Genomic DNA, 25,443 nt, shown 5'->3' on the forward strand with positions numbered 1-25,443 from the left:
AAAACTTTCTTAATCAAAATAACACAACTTTCTTTGGGTCACTCTTTTCTACTTACTGTTTATTTTTCTTTATAAAAATAGTTTGGCATATACCGAAATTAATTTTTTAAAAAATATTTTATATCCTTACAAGTCCCATTAGAAACTCATCTTAATTTACTTGTTTACATTAGAATTACATATATTTGTTAGAATTTAAGTCAGGAACCTTAATTTTTGCTGAAGAAAACAATCTTGAATTGCTTACTGAGTGATTGAACACATATTTTGTCACTCATAGAAAAATGCACTTCCTCAGAGAGCAGTTGTTCAGTGTGGTGAGGACATTTTATTTGTAGACCCAGGCTGGTCTTTTCTGCAGTCTAGAAGCCAAGCACACTTGGCAAGTGTGCTCCTAGTATCCTTTGTCACCAAGATTTCAGTGTTTGACTTATTTGGAAATGATTCAACTGTCGTATGAGTCACCCTAATAACATACAGTGAGGAAGACTTAATTTTTAAAGGATAAGTTTATTTGGGAATGACTGCTCTTGTAATCAAGCATGAGATTCTCTCTTCTTCACAATCTACTGCCATCCATCCATCCTTCCTTCCTTCCTGTTTAAGGAAAATGGTGGTATCATCTCAAATAAGAGGTGCTTATTCTTAGCCAAATATGAATGACTAAGACCTAAGAACATAGATTCAGGTTGTCATAAATAGCATGGTTCTAGTGTGGAAACTGTCATGAAGTTTATTGCTATAAAACAAAAAAGTCATAAATCACAGCATCTACCATGGATGGTAACTAGACAGGTTATAGAAAAATAGGGAGACTCTAGTAAAGGTTTAGATGTTTTCTAAACTCATTCTTAACATTTGAGTTGGTAGAAGCTGGTGGTCTGTTAGTACATCCTTAAAGGTTTTGTGTATAGCTACAAGGTTGTTTTGTCCACAAAAGAGATAAACAACGAATGGTTAGAAAAGGAACCAATGGCAGTCCAAAATAATTTGGGTCCAAATATGCAACATTCTTAACTCTTCACAATTACAGATTTCTAGAATCTTCAGCAGGAGTGTGACTTTTTTACCCTGAGAGCTTCTGTTTACAATTTTTTATCCTGCCACCTTTTGTAACCTCTAACTCTTTTTTAAAAAATTGGCATAGATTATACAAAGTAATGAGCTTCATTATGACATTCTTATATATGTATATAATGTTCTTTGATCATCTTGCACCACTCATTTTCCCTCTTCTACATCCTAACAGTTTCCCCTTTTAATTTAACATTTCAATTTTTTATCCCGAGTTCCACATACAGGAGAAAACATGTGACACTTGTCTGCAGTGCTGACTTATTTCACTTAATGTGATGATCTCCAGTTCCATGCTTCTTTTTTATGACAGTTTTATTCCTTATACCTGAATAAGATGTGTGTGCGTGTGTGTGTATGTGTGTATGCGTGCAAGCAGGCACATTTTTCTTTATCCATTGATAGGCCCCAAGGCCAATTCTGTAACATGACTCTTGTGAGTAGAACCATAGTAATCATAGATAAGCCGGTGCCTGTAACATGAAGGGCCGGCTTGTTGGGGTTTCCGTCCCGCCCGGTACCCCACAGCCTGCAAGTCCCAAAGAAAATCACATAAAGTCTACATTAGGTTATAAACTGATTGGCCCATTAGGTCAGGCTACTTATTAGCTCTTACAATTTTTGTTACCCATTATCCTTATCTACGTTAGACACAGCGCTCAGTACCTTTCTCAGCTGGGCAGGTTACATCCTGTCTCTTCGGTGGTCTGCGCAGGAATGGCAGAGGGAGCTTCCTGCTTCCCAGAATTCTCCTGTTCTCTTTGCATCACCTCTACTTCCTGTCTGGTTTTCCCACCTATACTTCCTGCCTGGCCAATCAGCGTTTTATTAAAATACATGATTGACAGAATACAGATAATTCTCCCACATCATTTACCCCCCCCCCCTTTTTTTTAAACAAAGAAAAATACCCATAGTCCATTTGTTGGGAGTGTGGGCGTAGTATTTCAGGCTACTTCCTGCTGGTTGGGGGCGCTGATAATCTTATGGGGACCTAAAGAAAATTTAGAGTTATAATCAAGTCCCGACTGAAGTATCCTGTGAGTCTCGATCATCTCAGGCAGTAGTCTTGAATCTGTTCTGGATGTAGAACTCAGACATCTGGGCCATCTGTTCCTACCAGAGATTTTTTTCAGGTGGTCTTCCTTTATTGAACCTGATTTTTCTTAATTCAGAATGAATCCACAGCCTCTCATTTTCTATGGAAACAAAAGCAAAATCTCTTCTCCAAAGTAGCATACCTTTTGACTTCAATTTTGAAGCCAAGGTATTTTCAAAATACCTATCTTAGGTTAGTTCAGCAGCATTTATAAACAAAAGTCTTTTAGCAGCTGCTGCTCCTTCCTCAGCATTTAAACAATTCAAAGAGAGCATAATAGCATACAGTATCAAGATTCTCTGTATATTTTCCATCTTTATGTGGCTTTACTTAGAGATCCCACAGTCTCTGCCTCCCCAGTGCTGGGATTAAAGGTGTGTGCTACCACACCTTGAACTCAGAGATCTGTCTGTCTCTGCCTCCCAGGCATTGGGATTAAAGGTGTGTACCACCACACCCAACTTCTCTCTCTCTCTCTCTTTTTTTTTACTTTAAGAACTTTAACTTTTATCCATTTAGAGGTTTTCTTCCTCTTTGAATCTCTATTTACTGCATATCTCTTTTTTTTTCTGACCACATGAGCCTTTAATTTACTAAGCAATATGGAGAGCCGTGGCTTTGACAGCTGGATCCAGCCCATTCCTGAGCTTTCCAGACTCATGGCAGAGGTACCACTGGAGCCATTTTTATCATCACAACTCCACAGTGTTTCAAAGTCCCTGCCAGCAAGCAAGTTGCAGCATTCTTCTCACAGACCACACTCAGTTGGACTGCCTGCCTGAAAGAGTCAGAGTTTGCCCAGGCAGGATGGCCCAGAAAGCCGGCATTTTAAAAACAGCACAGCTTTTTTCCTGCTATGGCTGAAAACTGAAAAGCTTGCGGTCAGCTTTTCATCAACACCATTTAAGTGTTTCGTGGCAGGACCTCTTAATGAGCTACAAAGTTTTGCAGCTAAAGCTGAGTCAGGAAGCCTCTCTTAGATGAGAGCATTTACTTGCCTCTAGCAAGCAGAGCAGACCTGAGAAATTGCTGCTACCAAGAAAACATGCTTTACTCTATTCTTTCCCAAACTTTCTCAGGCTTTCTATGGATTCAGTTATCCACATCTGGGTGCCATATGTAGCATGAAGGCTGGCTTGTTGAGGTTTCTGTCCCACCCGGTACCCCGCAGCCGGCATACCCCAAGGAAACTCAGACACAGGACTCCATAAGATTATAAACTGATTGGCCCATTAGGTCAGGCTACTTATTAGCCTTTATAACATATATTACACCACTATCCTTATCTATGTTAGACACACGGCTCAGTACCTTTCTCAGCATGGCAGTTCATATGTTGCCTCTTCGGTGGTCTGGGCAGGAATGGCAGAGGGAGCTTCCTGTTTTCCCAGAATACTCCCAGACTCTTTGCTCCACCCCTGCTTCCTGTCTGGCTTTCCCGCCTATACTGCCTGCCTGGCCAATCAGCATTTTATTAAAATATGATTGACAGAATACAGACAATTCTCCCACTCCAGGTGCCTCCATAGGAAGTTCACTTTGGTTCTTTTTGGGATGCCCAAAAGTGGTGTGAGATTTAGTTTTCATTTGTTGAGGAAGTTTATGTGGGGGTTTGAATGAGACTGGCCCCCACAGACTCATATTTAAATACTTTGTCCCCAGTTACTGGAACTTTTAGGGAAGAATTTGGAGGTGCGGCCTTGTTGGTGCAGGGGTGGGTTTTGCAGCAAAAGCTCACTCCAGGCCCAGTCTCACTGTCTTTCTGCTTCCTACTTGTGGATCAGAATGTAAGCTCTCAGTTACTGCTCCAGCGCCATGCCTGCCTGTCTGCTGCTGTACTCCCCTCCATGATGGTCGTAGTCTCACCCTCAGAAGCTATAAGCAAGCCCTCAGTTAAATGATTTCTGTTATAAGTTGCCTTGGTTCTGGTGTCTCACGACAATAGAATAGTAACTAAGACGCCTCCATACCAAATTTTTATAGTGGCCGGACTAGTTTATATTCCTGCCAATGGGGTGTAAGGAGTACCTTCCCTTCCACACACCCCTCTGCAGTTTTGCTGATATTTGTTGGATTTTGATGTTAGTTATCCTGACTGGAGTGAGGTGAACTCTCCATTCTGTCTTTGATTTTTGTTTCCCTACTGACTAAAGATGTTAGACGTTTTTTTATGTATTTATGTAACATTCATACTTACTAATTTTCAAAGTGTCCAGTTTGTTAACCTATTTGTTGAATGGATTATTTGCTCCTTTGGTATTTAATTTTTTGAGATATTGCTGTATTCTGGCTATTGATTGCCTGTCATGTGAATATCTTGCAAAGACCTCCCATTCCTGTGCTCTTTTCACTCCAGTAATTGTTTCTGTTGCTGTACAGAGCTTTTTAGTTGGATACACCTCTGTCTATGACTTCTTGCTTTTATTTCTTGAGCATTTGGAATGATATTCTGAAATTTCTTCAGTGTTTGAGGTCAACACTGGGGTCTTTGTATTTTCGGTTCTAGCTTCAGTCTTCTGCAGGTGGGCATCTAACTACCAGCAGCACTTGTTTAAAAAGCTGCCTTTTCTTCATCTTTCGGCATCATTATCAAGAATCAGGTGGCTGTATGTGTGTGAGCTTGCGTCTGGGCTTTCTGTGGTATTCTGCCGGTAGATGGCTGTTTTGTGTTAGTCCAAGACTCTGTAGTGTCATTTGGTTAGGTATTGTGATATTGGAGCAATTCTCATGATTGCTTTGATCATTCTGGGTCTTTTGTGTTTTGCTGTGCGTTTTAGAATTTGCTCCATTCTTGTGAAGAGTGCTATTAAGATTTGGAGAGGATTGCATTGCATACGAAGATTGCTTTCGCTAATAATGCCATTCACAATGTTAATTCTGCCAGTGAGCACAGAGTCTTCTGCCTTGTAGTATCTTCCATACTTTCTTCATAATTTTTGGTTTTGGTTATGTTGTAGAGATATTTAATATCTGTGGTTATTGGGGGGAGGGTGTTTTTGGAGGTTATTGTGAATTGGGGTTGTTTCACTGACTTCATTATTGTAGAGAAGAAAGCTACCAGGGCTTGAATGGTGTTTTTCATGTGCTGTTCCATTGCTTACAGTGTTTTCAGATCTGGAAGCCATCCATTGAATTCTTTGGAGTCTTTAGCGTAGGATCATACACCATCTGCAAACAGGGATATGTGACTTCTTCCTTTCCTAAGTATTCCTCTTATTTATTTATTTGTTTGTTTGTTTGTTTGTTTGACATACAACTTTAACTAAGCTTTCAATTACTGTGTTGCAGAAGAATTCTAAGAGTGGATGCTCTGTATTTTAGGGAATATACTTTCAGGTTTTCCTCATCCATTATAATGTTGCTGTCAGGTTGTCATCTATGGAAGTATGATTCTTCTATCTTAGGTGCATTGTTGTCATAAAGGGCCATTGAATTTTGTCAAAGACTTTTGCTTTTATTGAAATGATTGATATTTCTGCTCCTGAGTCTATTTGTGTGCGGTTGATTGGTTTGCACATGTAGAACCATTGCATTCCTCAATTAAAAAAACCAGCTGATCATGGCCTATGATCTTTTAAATATGTGTTCTAGCACTGTCTTAGGGTTGCTGTTGCTATAAAGAGACACCATGACTGTGGCAATTCTGGAAAACATTTAATTGGAGCTGGCTTGCAGTTTAGAGGGTTAGTCCATTATCATCATGGTGGAAAACATGGAGCTGGAGAGGTAGCTGAGAGTTCTATATTTGGATCAGCAGGCATCCGGAAAAGAGAGTGACGTTGAACTTGGCTTGAGCATCTGAAACCTCAAAGCCCACCCCTAGTGACATACTTCCTCCAACCAAACAACGCCTCCTAATAGTGCCACACACTATCAGCCTGTGAGGACATTTTCATTCAGACCACCACAATATTCTTGATATGCATTATGTTATTTGTTTTTCAGTTCTAGAGATTGAATCCAGGATCTCATTAATACTAAGCAAGTGTTCTACTACTGAACTACAAATCCCTTGGCTTTTTGAGACAGGGTTCCATGTAGTTCAGTCTAGCTTTGAACTTATACTGCTTTTGACACCTGTGTGTTGAGATTTATAGGTGTGTGTCACTTTGTTCAGCACGCCATCTTATTTTTGGTGTACAAACTATGTTGTGCTGCTGCTACTACCTGGTTGTGCAGTTTAGGGTATTGATGCTCAGCAGCAGGAGAGATTTGCCGGAGATCACTTAATTAATCTAAGGGTTAAGACCAGAAATTTTATGATCTCTTGATATTTGGAAATGATGCTTTAAAACTATTTCCTTTTAAACAATATACTAATGTAATTTGGCTGCTGATAAGCAATTTCTTTATATGTCTGTCCAGAATGATGCATTGAAATGTTTTCACTCTTCATTTGAGGTTAAATATATTCCAAATGGCAAACCTGTATGATATGTATTAATTACTAAATTGGGATTAACTCTTACAAACACCCTGCTGTGTCTATGCTGTATGTTCCATTTTAGTAGGACGACTCAGTTCCTTTCTGTTTATAATCTAAGTCTTAGTTTCCTCCTCTGTCCCTATGGGGGACTTCTGTATGGGGCTGAGACCAGTGTTCATTTTTAGGAATTTTTCTCGTAGTTATATATCTGATTTATAAATTATAGAAGCCATATAGCCATTTAGTTTCTTTGTCATAAGGCTAATATACTTCTTACAACACTTTGAAACTCTTGTTACTGCTTTTCAAAAGATGTGTGTATATGTATGGTGCAAGTGATTGTGTGGCTGTATGTACCCATGAGTGCATGTCTGGAAACCAGAAGAGGACACACTTATCACCTAGAAACACGGTCTTTCACTGAACTGGAGACTAGCTGTTCCAGACAGGACCTGCCTGTCTCCAGCCTCCCAGTTGAGGGCTTCTGGGTGTGCAGTCCTGTCTAGCTTTTTCTGTGGGTGCTGTGAATTCGAATCCAGGCCCCTCTCCTTGCACAGCAAAAGCTCTTGCTCACTGAGCTGTCTCCTAGCCCCACAGTTCATTTCTTTAATATTTCTACCCTTCATTTCTCACCATAATGTGTACCTTATTTTTTGCCTAGCCTACTATTGGAGAAAACAAAAATACACTCCTGGTAATACAGATATAGATCCAGCCCCCTATTGACCTTTGGATGATGCTTCAAATTTCACTAAAATCAAAGTCCTTGAAGCCCAATGTCCATTCCTTTTTATTAAAATGTGTGTGGAGCTCTCCTGGTTTTTGTTTGTTTTTTGTTACCAGTATTTTTGCCCTTGCTCCTAAATGTCATATTTCGCTCTGCCACCTAGTGGCCTCAGCAGGCACTGTTGCTTCTACTGTAGTTAAGGGTGTTAGAGTGTAGGTTGGCATTAAGTCTGCAAGAATGGCGTGTGATTGTTTGTGTACTGCCTACTTTTCCTGGTTGATGTGTAACCATGAATCAGTTAAATAGTTTTTCTTCTGTAAAATAGACACAGTAGTGCTTAACTCCAAGTTTGTATATTAAATAAGTTTTCTATAGATCATGAAAACATTACGTACTGAAGACTTTGCATAGTGAGAGTACCAGGAGGAGTTAACCGTAAGAAGCTGAACAGCACCTGCCGTCAAACAGTGCTAACTGTTGTCATCAGTATGATGTTAATGTGTATAGATCGGAAATTATATTTTACTTAAAACTACCATTGACCTTGAGTCTTGAGTTTGTTTTTGTTTTTAGTGTTGATCTTTCCTGGGTCTGATTGATATATATATACATATATATATATGTGTGTGTATAAAACATATATATATGTACTTTGTGTTTTATACAATTCTTACATTACCTCTATTTTCTAAAGTAAAAACATAAAAAATTGAAACACAAAGAGTTGTTATAAATGAGTACCACATAGGAGTAGCTGTGTACACACAGTGATAGAGTCATCTCAGTTTCTTCTGTCGGACTTGAGCTGTTTTAAAGCTGCCTTAGTAGTTAATGTTTGCTGTTTACTATCCCTGCAGGTTTAATGTATATCTTTACATACTGTAAATAGCAAGGCACTTTCTAAGTTTAGCTTTTATTCATTGCTTTTTCTTCCTGTTTCATATATATGACATTAATATAGAGGAACATTGTTACACTTTTTTTTACTAGTTTTATTATATACATTTCACATATTGTAAAGTAGCCACATCTTTCCTACATTACCCATTATAGAACATTTGTATTTCCCTTTTGATGTAAAATACTAAAATGAATCCTTTTTTAGTGTATATGTGTGTGTTCACAATCACACATCAGTAGAAGGCAGCAGTGGAAAGATTGATTTCCTCTTAATACTGTGAAATGTTCTAGAGGAAAACAGTCAGTTCACTTCCTCAACCTCCAGCACAGAACCCACCCTTAAGTGGGTAGTAGCCAGTAGGTAGCTCATTCCTTCCTGTCTCCCTCCTCCTATAGATGTAGTATGTAAGAAGGTAACATTCTTGCCCTCCAGAAACAAGAGTTTTGTATGCAGATGACTATATAGAAGTAAGAGAAGTCAGTAGCTCTCACCCGATTGCTCTTTAGCATTATCGCGGAAGGCGTTAGATACCTGTGCTCATTTTCTGCTCCATGAAGTCAGAACATAATTAAGCGTAACTACAGTCTGGAAGAATCTGCTCAGTTTAGAGGTTGGATGAGGCATCTGATTGGAAAGGGCAAAGGAAAAGCTTTACAGTGTGAGTCCCATTCAAACCTGTGACAGTCAGTATTTAAAGGAGAACTTAAGAACCCAAGACACAGAAGTTTGAGAAAGACTGACACACTTAAAGGCTAGTAAGGGGGTTTGTCAAGATCATGATTGGGAAAACCACAGAGACAGCTGACCTGAGCTAGTAGGAGCTCAGTGATCCTGGACTGACAGCTGGGGAACCTGCATGGGAATGGACTAGGCCCTCTGAATGTGGGTGACAGTTATGTGGCTTGTTCTGTTGCAGGGGGTGCAGGGAGGCTGCAATAGGACCAGGACTTATCCTGGATGCATAAACTGGCTTTTTGGAGCCCATTCCCTATGGTGGGATACCTTATTCAGCCTTGATACAGCGGGGAGGGGTTTGGTCCTGCCTCAACTTGGTATGCCAAACTTTGTTGACTCCTCAAGAGAGCCCCTACCCCCTCTGAGGAGTGTATGCAGGGTGGGATGGGAGGGTGAACTGGCGTTGGTATGTAAAATGAAAGTAAAATTTAGTTTAAAAAAGATTAGCAGACAATTTTGTTTTTCTATTTTCAAAAATGTATAGGGTGAAGAAGGGATTAGTAAGGCTAGAGTGAGAGGCACAAGTCAGATAATAAAGTTTTACCTCCATAAGGAGTTTTTGTGTGGCGGTGTACCTGAGGATGCTTGAATGTCTACCCACTCCTAACAGGGAACTAAGGACAGTCTAAAGTAAAGATACCACCAAAGTCCAACCTAATAAGCCAGTGTGTTTTATTGGGGTTACTTATAGGAACAGAAACGACTGAGATGGCTGTATTAACAAAGTGCACCCTGGCGTGGGTTACAGTTCACAAATGGGGAACCTAGAACAGCACAGCCCACAGGCAACTAAGCAGGTTGGAGGGTGTCCTTCCAGGCAGCTCAGCTGGTCTAAAAGAGTCTGCAGCAGTCCTTACAGCTAATATGGACTGGAGAATAGAACAGCCTGGTAAATCTGACTAGCTTCAGGGGCTTCCTGAAGCTGTTGAGTTATTTACTTCCCCCAGCTTCATCTTTTCTTAGATCATCCTGTCTTTAACCCCCCTTTTAATTTAACATTGCGCATCTTAAGGAGCTTCCCTCCAAGATGGAAAGTTTTAATCTCCAAGGAAACAACAGGAGTCCAGGTTTTATTACGTAAAAAATATGGGTTTTTTTTTTTTGTAGGAATGATAAGATGCAGTCTCTGATTAGGAAAAATTATCTGTTCCCTAGTTTATAACATCTTCAGAATTCAAATGGATTTAATATAATGAAAATAAGGAAATAGGTTGGAGAAGACTGTAGTAGACATGGTGTAAAACTTCAGAGCCATAAAGAAAAGCTACAAGATGGACAGATTTTACCAAGAAAGGCTAGGAAAATGTGTTTGCTGTCTAGACAAAAGAGGACTCTAACAGTATGTGATGAGCTCTCTACAAGTCAATGGGAACGAAAACACCCCAAAGAAGAGACAGGTGAAAGATACTAACGGGCAGTTTCTGAGGAAGTGCAGATAGTTGCTAACCACATAAAAGCATGCCGGGCAATAATCACACAATTGCAGAGTCAAGTATGAGATTTTTAACCTTTCATATAGATGAAAAAATATTTTAAAAAATGTAGAAATGGATAACATTCTTGGTGGAATGTAAGATTGGCGTAACTTGCCCGGTCAAAGCTTATACTGTAGTTTTGGACCCAGTAGCCCCACAGGAAGTAATTGTCCTCTAGAGGTCAGTGTTACAGCACTGTTTGTGATGCCAAGGATACCAGACAGTGTGAACAGTCTGTTAACTAGTGTATGTTAATTCTTTGTAAGAATTGATCCAACTGAAGGCACTGCTGGGAAGTGGAAGAGGGACCATTAATATGCTTTAGTAATATTATATTTTTTAACTACCATATAACAGACTCATATATTACCAAAAACAAAACAAAAACCATGAGAAAATACTGGAAGTTCTGTGCCATAGGAGTTAGATGAGGGAGAATTTGGAGGCAAGAAAATTAGTTACAAGTTCTTTTGTTGTTTATTCAGAAGTGAAACTCTGTCATCTAGATTGAAGGTGCGCCAATATTAATGAAGAGCAGAGAGGGATATTTAATGTTGTACTCTGGGTTTGAGAAATGAGGGAAGATCATCAGCAGCAGTCCTGGAATCTGTACACTGCATTGCAAACAATGCATGCATGATTATCATGTGAAAAGGAGAGGAGGCTTTGAGTAAATAAAGAGCATCTTATTATAAATCTTAAACAGTATTTGGAAAATAAACTAGTCTAGTATCAGCTTATCTTAGCATGCTTCATGCTTTCTTAACACCTGTCTGTATTTTGGCTTTACTACTGTTTTTAAGAAAATGCTAATATTTTACAATAAAGCAGTTTCTAAGTGTAATTTCGAAATTGTTTGTGCTTTTCTATTTTCAGAGTGCACATTTGGCCATGATTGATACTCTAATGATGGCTTATACTGTAGAGATGGTCAGCATAGAAAAAGTAATTGCATGTGCTCAGCAGTATTCAGCTTTCTTTCAAGCTACAGATCTGCCCTATGATATTGAAGATGCTGTCATGTACTGGATAAATAAGGTAAGCTTATGCTCAACTGGAAATGGATCTACTTGCAGAAAACTAAAATCTGCATTACTCATTGCTCCTGTGTGACTTTTTGTTTTAAATCAAAATGTAAGCTAAAGTTGTGCCATTTACTTAAGACATTTTGTTTTAAAAAGTATAAAGCTGAGCCAGTGGCTTAGATCTGTAATCTCAGTATCTGTGAGGCTGAAGCTGGAGGATCTGATCAGGTTCAAGGCCAGACTGAGCTATAGTGAGGCCTAGTCTTAAAACAAGAGTGATGCAGTGATAGAACAGATTTATATGTCTGACGGTGTCTGTAATTGTACTCACACTTCATAATAACTCCTTAGGTTAATCCAGCTCATACCAGATTATTGCAAAACTGAGAGCACTCAGAATAAGGAACCACATAGTGAGCAGTGAAATAATTTTGGATGTGATTCTCATATTTCTGATTGTGAGCATCTTAGGTTTGTTTAACTGAATTGTACAAAATCATATTGATTATGGATTCACTTTTTTGGAGATTTTTTGGTTTGTGCTTTAAATTAAATTTTTAATTTAATTTTCCTTGTCATTTGAGTAGTTAATTCTTGACTCACATTCATGCATCCAGTTTTGAGACAAGGTCTCACTTTATAGACCTGACTGACCTGAACCTTGTAGAGATCCTCTTGGCTCTGTCTCTGGATTACAGGCTTGTGCCACCTCATCCAGTTGGACCAACTCTCATTTACAGTTGTCCTTGCAGAGACAGGCAGTGAACAAATATGGAAGTTATGTCTTGAGATGTCGTTCCTTAATTATTTGTTTCCATGAAGCTTATCATAAGCTAAATTGTGCTGGAGAGATTCTCTGTAAGTAAAGCACTTGCTGCATAAGCTTCAAGTCCGGAGTTCAAATCCCTTGAACCTACGAAAAGCTGGCAGCCCACCTGTAATCAGTGCTCGAACAGCAGGGGTGGGAATGCTGTGAGGTCATGTCCAGAAGACAGTGTTTCACAGCTCTCCTCCCTTCCTCCAGCTCTTATGGCTTACCCCGTTTTCCATAATGTAGGGATTATATAGATGTCCCATTTAGAGATGAGCACTCAACAGTCTCTTATTAACTCTTTGACCAGTTATGAGTCTCTTCTTCAACGGCTACCCACTGCAAAAAGAAGCATCTCTGGCCAAGGTTGAAAGCAGTGCAGCTTTGTGGGAATAAACATGAGTATTTAGAAGGCAGTTTGACACGTGATGGTCTTACCCATTGCTGGACTCCGTGTTCTCTGATATGTTCAGCTAGGCAAGTGTACTCACTAGTACAGTAATGCCCTGACAGTTACGGGACTAAAAAAAACACACTCTCAGACTGGATTTGAGGCCTGCTCACAGGAGGGAATTTGTGCCTGATACTGTAAACTCAGTCAAAAGCCTGTGGCTGGGGTGGCTATCGGCTCTAGGGAAGCTACTATTATTTCAGTAAATGCTTGTGTAGAAGGAGAGAATTAACTCTAGAAAGCTGTCCTCTGATCACCACATGGAGGTCGTGGCAAGTACATAGCTAACAATGTTGAACACCTTTAAAAATGATTATTAGCCAGTTATATTTTTTCTTTTGAGAACTCTGTTCAGTTCATAGCCGTCTCTCTCCAGTCCCCTCTGCATGACTTAATGTGAACACATGTTGGGTTTCCTCAGAAGTTCTTCCTGGGCCTTTGGAGATAATTACTTAATCATGGTTAATGATTTTTTTTTTTTTTTTTTGGCTCTTTGAGGCAGGATATCTGTAGTGTAGCGTTGGAGCCCATCCTATAACTCTGTAGGTCAGGCTGGCCTGGCCTTAAACTCAAAGAGATCCTCCTGCCTCTGCCTCCCAAGCCCTAGAATTAACGGTGTACGCCACCACTGCCTGGAAGTTAATGATCTTTTTGTTGTGTTCTTGAGCCTGGTTTGCAAATATTTTGTTGAGAATTTTTGAAGCTATATTATTCATCGGGGTGTTTGGTCTGTAATTTTGTTGTTGTTGTTGCCACTTTTGGAGTGTTTTGAGCGTCCGAGTAATGTTAGCTTTGCAAAAGAGTTTAGCCATGTTTCTTCCTTTTCTATTTTATGGATTAGTTTGAGAAGTGTTGGGTTTAGTTCTTCTTTGAGAGTTTAGTAATATTACCAGTGAATCCACCTGGGTCTGGACTTTTTAAAATTTTAAATCTGGGATATTTTTAATTACTGCTTCAATCTCACTGCTGTTAGATCTTCTAAAATTGCTTATCTCATTTTGATTTAATTTTGGTAGGTCATATGCACCTAGACATTCATCCATTTATTTTATATTTCCAGTTTAATAATGTCTGTTTTTTAGGTAAGACTGAAAGATTTTCTGAATTTCATTGGCATCTATTGTGATGGCTTCCCTTTCATCTTTAATGTTATTAATTTGTGTCTGCTCTTTCTTTTGGCTTGTTTGACTGATTCATCTTATCTTTCCAAAGAACCAACTTTGTGTTTCCTTTATTTTTTGTTTGTTGTTGTCATCTCACTAATTTCTGCCTGATGCTACTGATTTCTTCCCATCTACTGATTTAGAATTGGCTTATTTTTCTTTTTCCCAGAGAATTGAGGTACTTCATTAAGTAATTTATCTGTGATTTCTCTGCTTCCTAATGGAGCCGTAAGTCATCATCTTTCCCACCCCAGGACTGCTTCCGTTGTTCTCTGAAGACTTTGGTTTGTTTTGATTTCGTTTTCATTTGGTTCAAGACATTTTTTTTTTCCTTCTTGGTTTTTTTTTTGTTTTTTTTTTTTGAGGTCTCCTTCAATCAGTTCTGTCTGGCTTAATCTCTCTGAGCTCTAGGGTCTGGGATTTGCAGCCTCAGTCCTTTGTGATATGGTAGAATACAAGAAATTGTTTCAGTTTTCATGTATTTGTTTACTTGTTCATTATTCTGTTGTGTGATTCATTTAAAAGAAAATCCCTTGTACTAGTAAAAAAATGTATGCTTTGCAGTGTATGGATAGGATATTCTGTATATACCTCTTAAGTTCATTTAGTCTGTGATATCATTCAGATGCTTTTCTGTTGATTCTTTCTTGCCAAGATGACCTGTCCATTGGTGAAAGTAGGTGCTGAAGTCACCCCACTGCTGTCCTGGGTTAAATTGTGACTTTATATCCATCTAGTAATATTGGTTTTATAAAATTGGGTTCACCTTTGTTGAGGACATACGTGTTTAGAATGTAAAATCCTCCCTTACCTTTTTGACCAGTTTTGGTTTGAGTTCTGTTTTGTCAGAAACAGCAACACTCACTTGTTTCTCTCGGGTCTGTTGTATTGGAGCACCTTGTTGCATTCTCTCGCTTTAAGGTAATGCCTGCTTTTTATGGTGAGGCGTGTTTCTTGGAGGCAGCAAATAAACACTTTATTCTTTTGATACACTCTGCTAGTCTTTGTCTTTTGGTTGGAAAATTGAGACTTAATATTCAGAGTTATTATTGAAAATTGTATATTGATTCCTACTATTTTTTCGATGTGTAACATTTTTTCTCTTCCTCTATTGCTTAGTATTAGTCTAGTATTGTGTGTTTTTCCTGTGGCCTTATGGATGGATTTGTATTTCCTTTTAGTCTAAGATTTCTTCAGGTGTCTTCTGTAGATCTGCCTTGGTGCTCACGAATCCTGTCAGTTTTTTATCGTGGAAAGCTTTTCTTTTCCCTTCGGTTATGACAAGTAGCTCAGCTTTCTAGAGCTCCGGATTGGCAGCAGTTCTCCCTCAGAACTCCATGCCCTGCTGGTTTTTGCAGTTTCAGTGGAATGACCTGGTGTTACTCCAAGGGGCCTGCCTGTCCTGTGCCGCTGTGCTTCTCTCTTGCCTGTCACTGTGCTTTGTTCTGTGTGTTTAGTGTTTTACATTAGAATGTAACAAGGGTTCTTTTCTAGTATTCCTGTTTGGGGTCTGTCCTGGGTAGCTTTATGTCATCTTGACACGAGCTAGAGTCATCTGAGAGAAGAGAGCCTCAGTTGAGAAAATGCCTCCCTGAGATCAGGCTGTAGGCAGGTCTGTGAGGCATATTCTTAATTAGTGATTAATGTGGGAGTCCATGTGGGTGGTGTCACCCCTGGGCTGTGGTCCTGTGTTCTGTAAGAAAGCAGACTGAGCCATGGGGAGCAAGCCAGCAAGCAGCACCTTCCATGGCCTTTGCATCAGCTCCTGCCTCCAGATTCCTGCCCTGGTTGAATTTCTGCCCTGACTTCTTTCCATGATGAACAGTAGTAGAAGCGGAAGCCAAATAAGCACTTTCTCCCCCAGTCGCTTCGGTCGCGGTGGTGTCCTTGATGTCTGTTCCTTGCCAGCTCTGGGAGATTATCTTTTATGGTTGTTTTGAAAATGTCTATGCCTTTAGAGTGTGAAGATTTCCTTCTATACCTTAGCCCAAAAATTTGTTTCAGAGTGGGCTGGAGAGATGGCTCAGTGGTTAAGAGCATTGCCTGCTTATCCAAAGGTCCTGAGTTCAATTCCCGGCAACCACATGGTGGCTCACAACCATCTATAATGAGGTCTGGTGCCCTCTTCTGGCCTGCAGACATACACACAGACAGAATATTGTATACATAATAAGTAAATAAATATTAAAAAAATTGTTTCATAGTGTCACATATGTCTTGAAATTCTTATATACCTCCTTTATATGTCCTCTTCAGGTTGTTCCAGGCCCCTTAATATGTCTTCAAGCTCAGATGCTGACCTCTCCTCCATCCATTCTGTTGCTGAAATTTTCCGATTTTTTTAATTTAACTTAATACTTTAGCATTTTTTAAAGATCTGCTTATCTTTATTTTGCATATGTTTACCTGTATGAGTTTATGTGTAGTACATGTGTGTCTGGTGCCCAAAGGGTCCAGAAGAAAATATTTTAGAGGGTTGTGAGCCAGCATGTGGTTGCTGGGAACTGACCCCCATGTCCTCTGTGGGACAGTAAGTGCTCTTAACTGCCAGTAAGTGCTCTGTAGCCCCTGACCAAGACTCAGGTGGTTGAGCTTGGTTAACATCTGGTCTCTGCCTGGGCTTAGAGAAGTAAGTGTTACTAGAGGAACTGACACAGGAATGCTGCTTCAGTTTCACGTTTATAACCACAGACTTCAGGTGAGCACAGCCACACAGTTGCCAGTCTAAGATGGGCTAGAAGTCTGCTTCCCCACACTTAGAGACAGTTTCATCTTTTCTAGTCTCCATCCCTTGCTAGTTTTCCCTGTTACTTTGAGCTGCAGCTAAGTTGGCTGACCTCATCTACTTAGAGGTAATCCATCAGGTTAGAATTGTTTTCTCTTCTCACTATTGAATGTTTGCCTTTCTGCTTCTCACTGTCTTCTTTTCCCTAGTTTAGATGGAAAGCTTACCCCCCCCTCAGAGGGAGTGCCCCCAAACCTGTTGCTCTAGAACAGTGCTTCTCCATGTAAATATCTGCAGTATGACCCCACAGGTTGAGAATTGCTTCCTAGAAATTCCTTCACCCTTTTTCATGGTCTTGGTTCCTCTGCTTAGTTTTAGAATTTCATATGGGAACTTCTTAAACTGCAGGGTGGGTCTGTGTGGAGCAGGAGGTGCTGACGGTGCCGATCTGTGATCTTCCTGCTGTTCCTTCTTAACTGGGCTGCGACTTCTCATTCTCCTTCCCGGCTGACTTGTCCTCACTGGGAGCCTGTTCTCATGTTCTCCGTCCACACACAGCCTCATCTGAGTCTCTGAACACTCCCCGAAGTGTTACTTCCCTAATTGGTCAGCCCTCTGTCTACTGTCTCATCTTCATTCATGCTCTGAAATTGTTCCTCTTGATCAGTTTAAGGTCTCCATTCTGACAGATCCAGTGCATACTTTTCTGTCCTCAAATTAAACTCAGCCATCTTTTAAAGCACAAGCTGTCGTGCTGAAAATATTTGGAAAATCTGAGGTAGTTACTAAAGCTTTCCTTTACTTGATTGGATCTAAACACCAGACTTCCCTCCAGTGGCCTTCCAGCAAGTGTTTTTTCCCTTTGGTCTGTGGGTTCTTTTTTTAAGCATATATAATCCAAGGTGTAGCCAAAATTTTGAGACCAAATTATAGGTAGACCAGTGGTTCTCAACTCTTTGGGGGTTGAATATCAGATACTTACAGTATGACTCGTAACAGTAGCAAAATTATACTTTTGAAGTAGCAACAAAAAGTGTTAGGTTGGGGCTCACCACAACTTGAAGAACTGTATTAAAGGGTCACAGCATTAGTTGGTCTTCCTTAACTGTGATCCCATCCTTCCCAGGATGCTCTTCACATACAGAGATAATCTGATGTCAGATTTCTCTTTGATTCTTCAAGCCAGTGAGACTATGTTTCTGCTTAAGTTCTAATCACTCTTTCTGAGTCAGCTGTGGGGAGGCCACACGACCTGTTTTAGTTCTGTCACTATGATAAAATAACCTGGCATCATTGTGGGGCGGTCACAACAAACTCAAAATCAAGAGCATGGAGAAATGAATGGATGCTGCTTGCTTGCTTGTGTTCAACTTGCTGTCCCCACTCTTACACATTTCATTATACACACACACACCTCTTACACATTTCATTACACACACACACACACACACACACACACACACACACACACACCAACCACTTTCCCACCATACCATCTCCCTGCTCCTGCCAGTGGTGCACTAACAAGTGGGCTGTATCTTCCCACATCTGTTAACTTAAGACAGTCACCCATAGACATGTCCTCAGGCCAACCCAGTGTCATTCATTGGGACTCTTTCCGGGTGATTATAGGCTGTGTCAAGTCAGTTAAAATGAACACCATATAAACACAAATGGAGTCCGCTGTGTTCACTTTCTTCCAGAGTCTTTCCTTCTTTCCCTTGCCTTTGTTTATCTTTACCAGGTTTTTACATGCATACACATGCATGCATACAATGCATTATGTATTTAGTGCTGTGGATTGAACACAGGGTCTCACACATGCTGCCTCATGCTCTATCATTGAGCTGTATATGTACTCCAGCCTTGCTTTTTATGTTTTGTACAGAACTTATAATTATTATCTCGGACGGGCTTTGTGTGTTGAACACCTAGCAATACAGTGCATTACAAGTATACTAAACTCTTACTAGAACTAGAACTTTCCAATTTCTAGAACACAGGTGCTCTACATGTACTGTTAATTTATGGAGCTGATGTTAGAGTTTTAAATAAAGTTCCTTATAAGGTACTATTTTCTAGTTAAAAATGACATTTTATTTGTCTGTTAATTGTACTTTATATTGGTCATCTAACCATGTGATTTTGTTGCTGTATTTTAATGCAAATTCACATTAACTTTTTTTTATATTTTAAGGTGAATGAACACTTGAAAGACATAATGGAACAAGAACAAAAGTCTAAAGAGCATCACACAGCTGAAGCGCCAGGAGGTCAAAAGGTACACACTGCAGTGCGGAGCGGGTATGATGGGCAGTCATACATGTTAGAGATGCGAGAACTGTTCTAGGAAATGCAAAATAACCCTTCGTGATTGATTTGTACTGCGATTAGAAGCCTACCGAATTTAGGTTTTAAAGGATAAAAAATGATATTCTGTAGAATACCCTTAGATAGCAAAAATGATTAGCTGTTAGATTCCCCGGCTCTTCAGCTGCATTGTTCTTTACTTCAGGCTTCTGTTTATTGGAGTGATTTTTTTTCCCCCTTCAGAAAGACTATTCCTTTCTTACAGTTGGTCTCCCAGTATCTAAGAATCTAACCTTACAGTCTTTTTACTTTAATAATATGGATTTATTTATTTATTTATAGGTGCAATATGTGATTCTGAATCTCTGAACTAGAACTCTTTGTTGCTAAGATACCCTCAGTGTCCTAAATGTGATTCTGTTTGGGGAGAGCAAAGGAGAGGAGGTGGCGCTGGTCTTGGCTGTTAGGGATTCAAGTAGCTTTAACTGAAGTGTCAATCATAGAACACGTGAGAACTGTGAATGGAGAGCCCACTGTCAGGCCCTCTGTAGCCTGCTAATGGATGATTCTGATGACTTTTCCTTCACCTCCTGCTCTATCTTTTCTCCCTCCGCTGCTTCCTCTGAAGTCTCCTTCCAAATGGTTTTGGAAACTGGTTCCAGTAAGTTTTCCTCACTACTTCACTTTTCTCTCCAATTATGTGATGGTATTGGTGGAATTGTTTATAGCTTGTGCTATCGCTACCTCATACAAATCTGTTTGTTATCGAGTAGAGAGATTAGGTTTAATATACTTTCATCATATAAAATGGAAAATAGTGGGTCCAGCCAGTGTTAAGTTTAAAGCATAAACACCTTTGCTCATCACATCGTTCATAAACCATTATTAGTAATGCCAGTGGGTAAAACAACCCATGGGTACAAAATCTTGGTGGTATTAATGGTTTTCCTAAAAGTGAATTTGAATAATCCCATGTGTAAGTTGTCTGCATGTTTGAATTATTTTTTGTCAGAGTTGTTTTCTTTACACCCTAATTGAAGACAGCACTTCACTATTTGAAAAATCAGAAGCCTATGTGTCCTCACCAGTATTGTACCTAACTGTGAAACTGATTTCATATGATGATCGATATTTCAGGATTAAGTATGGGCAGTTAAAACTAGGAAGAAAGAAAAAAAGAAGAAAGAAAGAAAGAGAAAGAAAAAGAAAGAGATTCCCTATAGCTCACAGACTGTAGATAACTTATCTGGGAACTTTAAACCTCATGTTAAAGTTCATTTGCTCAGTCTTTAGTAAAATGCTTTGACCTGCTCCTCATAATTGTCTAAACCATAGACATTCATTGTTAATGTGAGTGTACACACACACACTCACACTCTTTATCCATAAGTGCTAATTGACAAAGAGAATAGAATAAATGAAACCAGTTTTGCTGGTGATGCTAAGCTGGTTCAGTCCAGCTCTCCTGCTTGGCAGTCAGAGCAAAGAAGACGGGTATGGAGCAGTGCTCACTACCTGGAAAGCGAGCTTACCACTGATTAATTTTCTTTCTTCTTCTGCTCTCCTCCCTCTTTCTTCTAAATTATTTCTCAGCAACAAAATTCAGTTTTTTAGGGCTGATGTAAAAGTCAGTGATCAAAGAGTCTAGATTAGGCTATGCAAGACGCCTCCCAACAGCAGCGTTCAGAAGCCGAGGCTGGGGGACTGAGATCTGTACAGTGTAAGCTACTGGTACACCCCATCTCCCCAGAAAGAGAACAGGAAGAGAAAGTATAATCCGTGTAAAAGATTTGTACATGTAAATATTATTTTCTACATATAGGGAAAGTTAGGGATAGAATGTCTGTCTTGCGTTCCTCCAAATATTTCTTTTCAAAAGGAAAACATGTTCCATGATTCTTGTCAGTCCGGACCCAGGGAAAGAGAAGCAGAAATACATATCTTTTTCTTCATTGGTGCGTATACTTTCTGGAGGATGTCATTTAAAAGAATTTAATGCACCTTCATGTATTAAGTGTTTTGTTCAATAAATTTGAAATTTTCTGTTTTTAGTCTCAAGTATTTTTTCACAATTATATTTTAATTTATAAATTGCAGAGGTGAGAGTTTAGATAGAATTGGAAGAAAATATTTAAATTGTTCTCTTATAAAACCAACACCTACAGCTGGAGAGATGGCTCAGCAGTTAAGAGAACTTACTACTTTTGCAGAGAAACCATGTTCAACTCCCTGAACCCACATGCTGGCTCACAGCCCTCTGTAACTCAAGTACCAAGGAATCTAACCCTTTTCTGGCTCCCACGGATAGCAGGCATACATATGGTGTACATATTTACGTGCAGACAGAACACCCATATGCATAAAATAAATCTTTCTAAAATGACTTCTAAATAACAATAGCCTGTGTAATCATACATTTTGCCAATAAAAGGCTTTATGTGTCGTCAGCAAATCATAAGCATTATTTGTCTGCCTGTAGTGGAGCTACCAGCAAATGACAGCTAGCCCGCACTGACTGCTTCTGTGTGCCCAGTAGTGAATACAGTACTGTGTGCCCAACATCTTTTTAAGTCTCCCAGTGGTACTATGAAGTAGGTTTTACAGAGGAGGAAAATGAGAAATGAGAGTTTAAGTAACTTGTCCAAAGTCACAGCCAATAAGTTGCAGAACCTGGGTGTACGTGCAGGTAATTGGCTAAGAGTTTTTCTCTTAACTTTTTACAGCAGTTTTCATTCTTAGAAGTCTGTCTTACTTAACATTTTTATTTTTATTTTATTATTTTGATTTTAGAGACAAGGTTTCTCAGTGTAGTCCTAGCTGTCTTAGAACTCGCTCTATAGACCAGGCTGGCCTCCAACTAACAGAGATCTGCCTGCTTCTGCCTCCCAAGTGCTGGGATTAAAGCTGTGCGCCTCCACTGCCTGGCACCACACTGACCTCTGTCTTAACATTTTATCCAGTCACATCAAGTTATTTTTAGAGATCAAAGTCTTATTTTTCTGAGGGGAGCAGGATCCTTCCACTTAGCTCTGTTCCTGGTTCAAAGTCTGATGTGTATACCCTGACATTCAGATGACGGAGCAGAATGCTTTGGTGCTGCTTCTTGACTCCAGATCTCCTTTGTTGATAGGACTAGCTGCTCCTCTCCAATTTTGATAGTTCTTATAATTATTTCTGCTCAAATGATTCCTTTGCTCTTCAACAGCTGTCTTTTTGTGTAGGAACTTTAGTCTTGATTAAGTCTAATATTAAAATTTTAATCAGTAAATGAACAGAACTGATTTGAATGTAGTGTTCAGATCTGTTTTGTTATTGTGTAACTACTATAAACTAAATGCCATTTGATATCATTGTTAAAATGTTATATTGCATCTGATTTAAATTGGTATTATTGCTGTAAATTTAACCTTGGTATATAGTATTGCCAAAAAGTGAGTAGTTGGTATTTCTTGTTTCTCCTGATTTATAGTTTCTTAATATTGTTAAGAACTATAACTACAATTCTGTGGGATTTTATGTTTGCTTTCTTTGCATTATTTAGTATTTATTTAGATCTCTTTATATTGTAGGCTCGTTACAGGAAGGAACAAACATTGCTTAAACAACTGCCTTGCATTCCATTGGTAGAAAATTTGCTGAAGGATGGTACAGACGGCTGTGCATTAGCTGCCCTTATTCACTTTTACTGCCCTGGTGTTGTCCGATTAGAGGGTAAGTGTGTTCCAGGGATATATTTCTGAACTGTGGATAGATGGCAAAAATATTTAAATCAACAGTATTTCATAGCTAATGAAGGATTATTTTTAAAAGATTATGTATAATTCTGAGAAAAAAATTGAGAACCTTTTGTCTAGTGGCTATTATTTATAAGTACGTTTGCTAAACAGTTTTACATAATTGTGTATTTGTACCGTCAGTAGTTATGAAGTATTCATATTTAACCCAAAGTCATCCCCTTTTCTGTTTGAAGATATTTGTTTGAAAGAAACCATGTCTTTGGCCGATAGCTTGTATAATCTACAGCTGATTCAGGAATTTTGCCAAGAATACTTAAACCATTGCTGCCATTTCAGCTTGGAAGATATGCTTTATGCTGCTTCATCCATAAAGGTAAATTAAATCTTTTTGATAAAGTTTAAAAATCGTGGCAACAAACTGGGGGTGTAACTCAATGGTGCAGTAGTACCATCATGTACAAGGGCCCAAGTTGAATCTCCTCAAGTACTAGCAATAGAAAGGTGGGGGCAGGAAGATCAGGAGGCAGGAGGTCACGGCCAGCTTGAACTTTGTAATGGGTCTGAGACCAGTGGAGCTATAGCAAAGCCTATCTCCAAAAATAAATGAATATAAATACTTACAAATTAACTTTATCAGTAAAGAACTTGGGTTGGTTTTTTTTTCTCTTTAAAGTATCCGTTGCTAGTTTCAAATCTTTTAGATTGTGAGGGCAAACACAAAGTTCTATGTAAAATTGATGTATTGTCTTGGTGTGGGCAGAGTAGATTAGGAACCATTAAATGATTTTTGATCATAGGTAAATGTTAATAGAAGGTGAGAATCTTCCTTTAAAGGCTGGGTTTGAGTGTATGCCGATAATCCTAGTGTTCCAGAAACTGACAGCAAAGCATGAGTTGAATTCCTGCCTGGGGACATGATGAAACACCTGTCGAATACTGTCAGATAAACAGCAAACCAAAACAGTAATGAAATCGTTTCAATGAAGAATTTTTAATTAGAGAACCAAATGAAGCACTTCGGTGTGTGTGTATGTGCGCGTGCGTGCGTGCGTGCGTGCGTGTGTGTTTGTGTTGGGATTTTTGTGAATGTGAGGTTAAGATAAGGACTGCCACACCTAGCTTTTCTGTAGATGCTGGGGATCCAGCCTTAGATCCACTGTACCCCACTGAGCCATCTTTAGCCTCTTTGATAGATTCTTAAGTCAGATGTCAAATGCTTTTTTTGCTCAGGATTACTTTGACTCTTCAGGACTTGAGGGTTTCCACATGAATTTCAAGATTGTTTTTTCTAGTTCTGTAAAGAATGTCATTGGAATTTTGAGGATTACATTGAACTTGTAGATCACTTAAGTAATTTGGTCATTGTAACTATTAATTTTGTCACTCCATGTGCTACTTCAGTTTCAGAGCTTTAGAAATAAGTGATTTTATAGTATGTTTAGATTAGCTTAGAAGTAGCAGTTTTCTGTTGCCTAATCAGAATTCCAGTGCTAATCCTACTTGGATGTGCTGAGGAGCTCCTCTCATGAATATGCTAGTGCCTTACACTTGGAACCTTCTTATTCTTTAGTATCTCCTCTTTTTCCTTTGTCCATTTCAGGATCTCCAAAGGGCAGAAGATAGAGCCAATGATAAAAGCATTTCCAAATGAGGCACTAATCCCAGTGACTCAAATGGTACCCCACTCCCTACTCTGACACATCAAAGAGAAACCTTGATTAATCTATTCTGAAGGTTTACTTACACCATTATTTCCTTTATATCTTACTAATGACTTTTCTAGTATTTTCTATAAAATATAAGTGCTACTTCTATGATATGAAATGAAAACTTTTCATATGCCTAAGATATATACTTGTTTAAAAATTGCTATAAAGTTTGGTAGTGTTTCTTCCTGTCCATTTTAGAGAATAGACTAGAATGTAGACTTTCCAATAATCCTGATATTTAGATCATTTTGAGCATGATCTAAATATAAAAATATTTCCTTAAGTCAACTTATTTAAAATAAGTAATTGTCAACAAAAAGTCTTTGTTCACATTCTGCATTCTTTGCTTAGTTGTCACAGCTACAAGTTTGAATTTAGTGTGTATCTTAAGGCTCTAAACTCCAGAGAGGCTGCTGGGTCCATGCTCGTGGGCTCCTCATTTTTACTTTAACTCTTAATAGTGGGTGTTTAGGAATGTATGGGAAATGAGCACTGTCTTTTCTCTTATAGAAATACAAATTGGGGTATGGCTGCTTAGAGGACTGTTGGACATTGCCTGGGCAAGTTCCTATACTGGATCCTAAGCACCACAGTAAAGCATTGAAGGGTCAAGCTGTGCCCTAGTTGGAGCCTAGCTCCCTTACAGTCTACTTGATAGACTGTTTTTTAAAGGGATAGTGGCCATCGAAAGGCTCGTAAAGGACTACTTCTGTTGTTGAAAAATTAGGAATGATTCTTTTAGTAGAGGCATAAATATAAATGTTTTGGGCTGGAGAGATGGCTCAGTGGTTAAGAGCATTGCCTGCTCTTCCAAAGGTCCTGAGTTCAATTCCCGGCAACCACATGGTGGCTCACAACCATCTGTAATGAGGTGCCTTCTTCTGGCCTACAGAATATTGTATACATAATAAATAAATAAATATTTAAAAAAAAATAAATGTTTTGTAATATGATTGACCCATTTAAAGAAAGGTGTTTGAGAGTTTTGTTGTTTTTGCTGAAACAGAAAATTCCATAAGACATTGTTAAGTGAAGGTAAAGTCGACAAGAATATAAGTACGTGCACGTGCATGTG

At 39.1% G+C, this 25,443-nt stretch overlaps 1 protein-coding gene across 5 annotated transcripts in view; it reads left to right on the plus strand.

The window, feature by feature from the left end:
* Positions 1-25,443, plus strand: part of Camsap2 (calmodulin regulated spectrin associated protein family member 2) — a 90,133-nt gene that overhangs the window by 32,988 nt on the left and 31,702 nt on the right. For 3 of the 5 annotated variants that reach the window (XM_048430928.3, XM_048430929.3, XM_048430932.3), the window contains 5 exons: positions 11,314-11,475; positions 18,810-18,893; positions 19,551-19,583; positions 22,492-22,633; positions 22,893-23,032. In XM_048430928.3, coding sequence (XP_048286885.3) covers positions 11,314-11,475; positions 18,810-18,893; positions 19,551-19,583; positions 22,492-22,633; positions 22,893-23,032 — 561 coding nt within the window. The remainder of the gene's footprint in view (positions 1-11,313; positions 11,476-18,809; positions 18,894-19,550; positions 19,584-22,491; positions 22,634-22,892; positions 23,033-25,443) is intronic. The other 2 variants (XM_048430930.3, XM_048430931.3) reach the window with 1 other exon arrangement.

This window comes from Myodes glareolus, chromosome 5 (genome assembly GCF_982192425.1).
Source record: "Myodes glareolus chromosome 5, mMyoGla1.1, whole genome shotgun sequence".
NCBI classification, from domain to species: Eukaryota; Metazoa; Chordata; class Mammalia; order Rodentia; family Cricetidae; genus Myodes; species Myodes glareolus.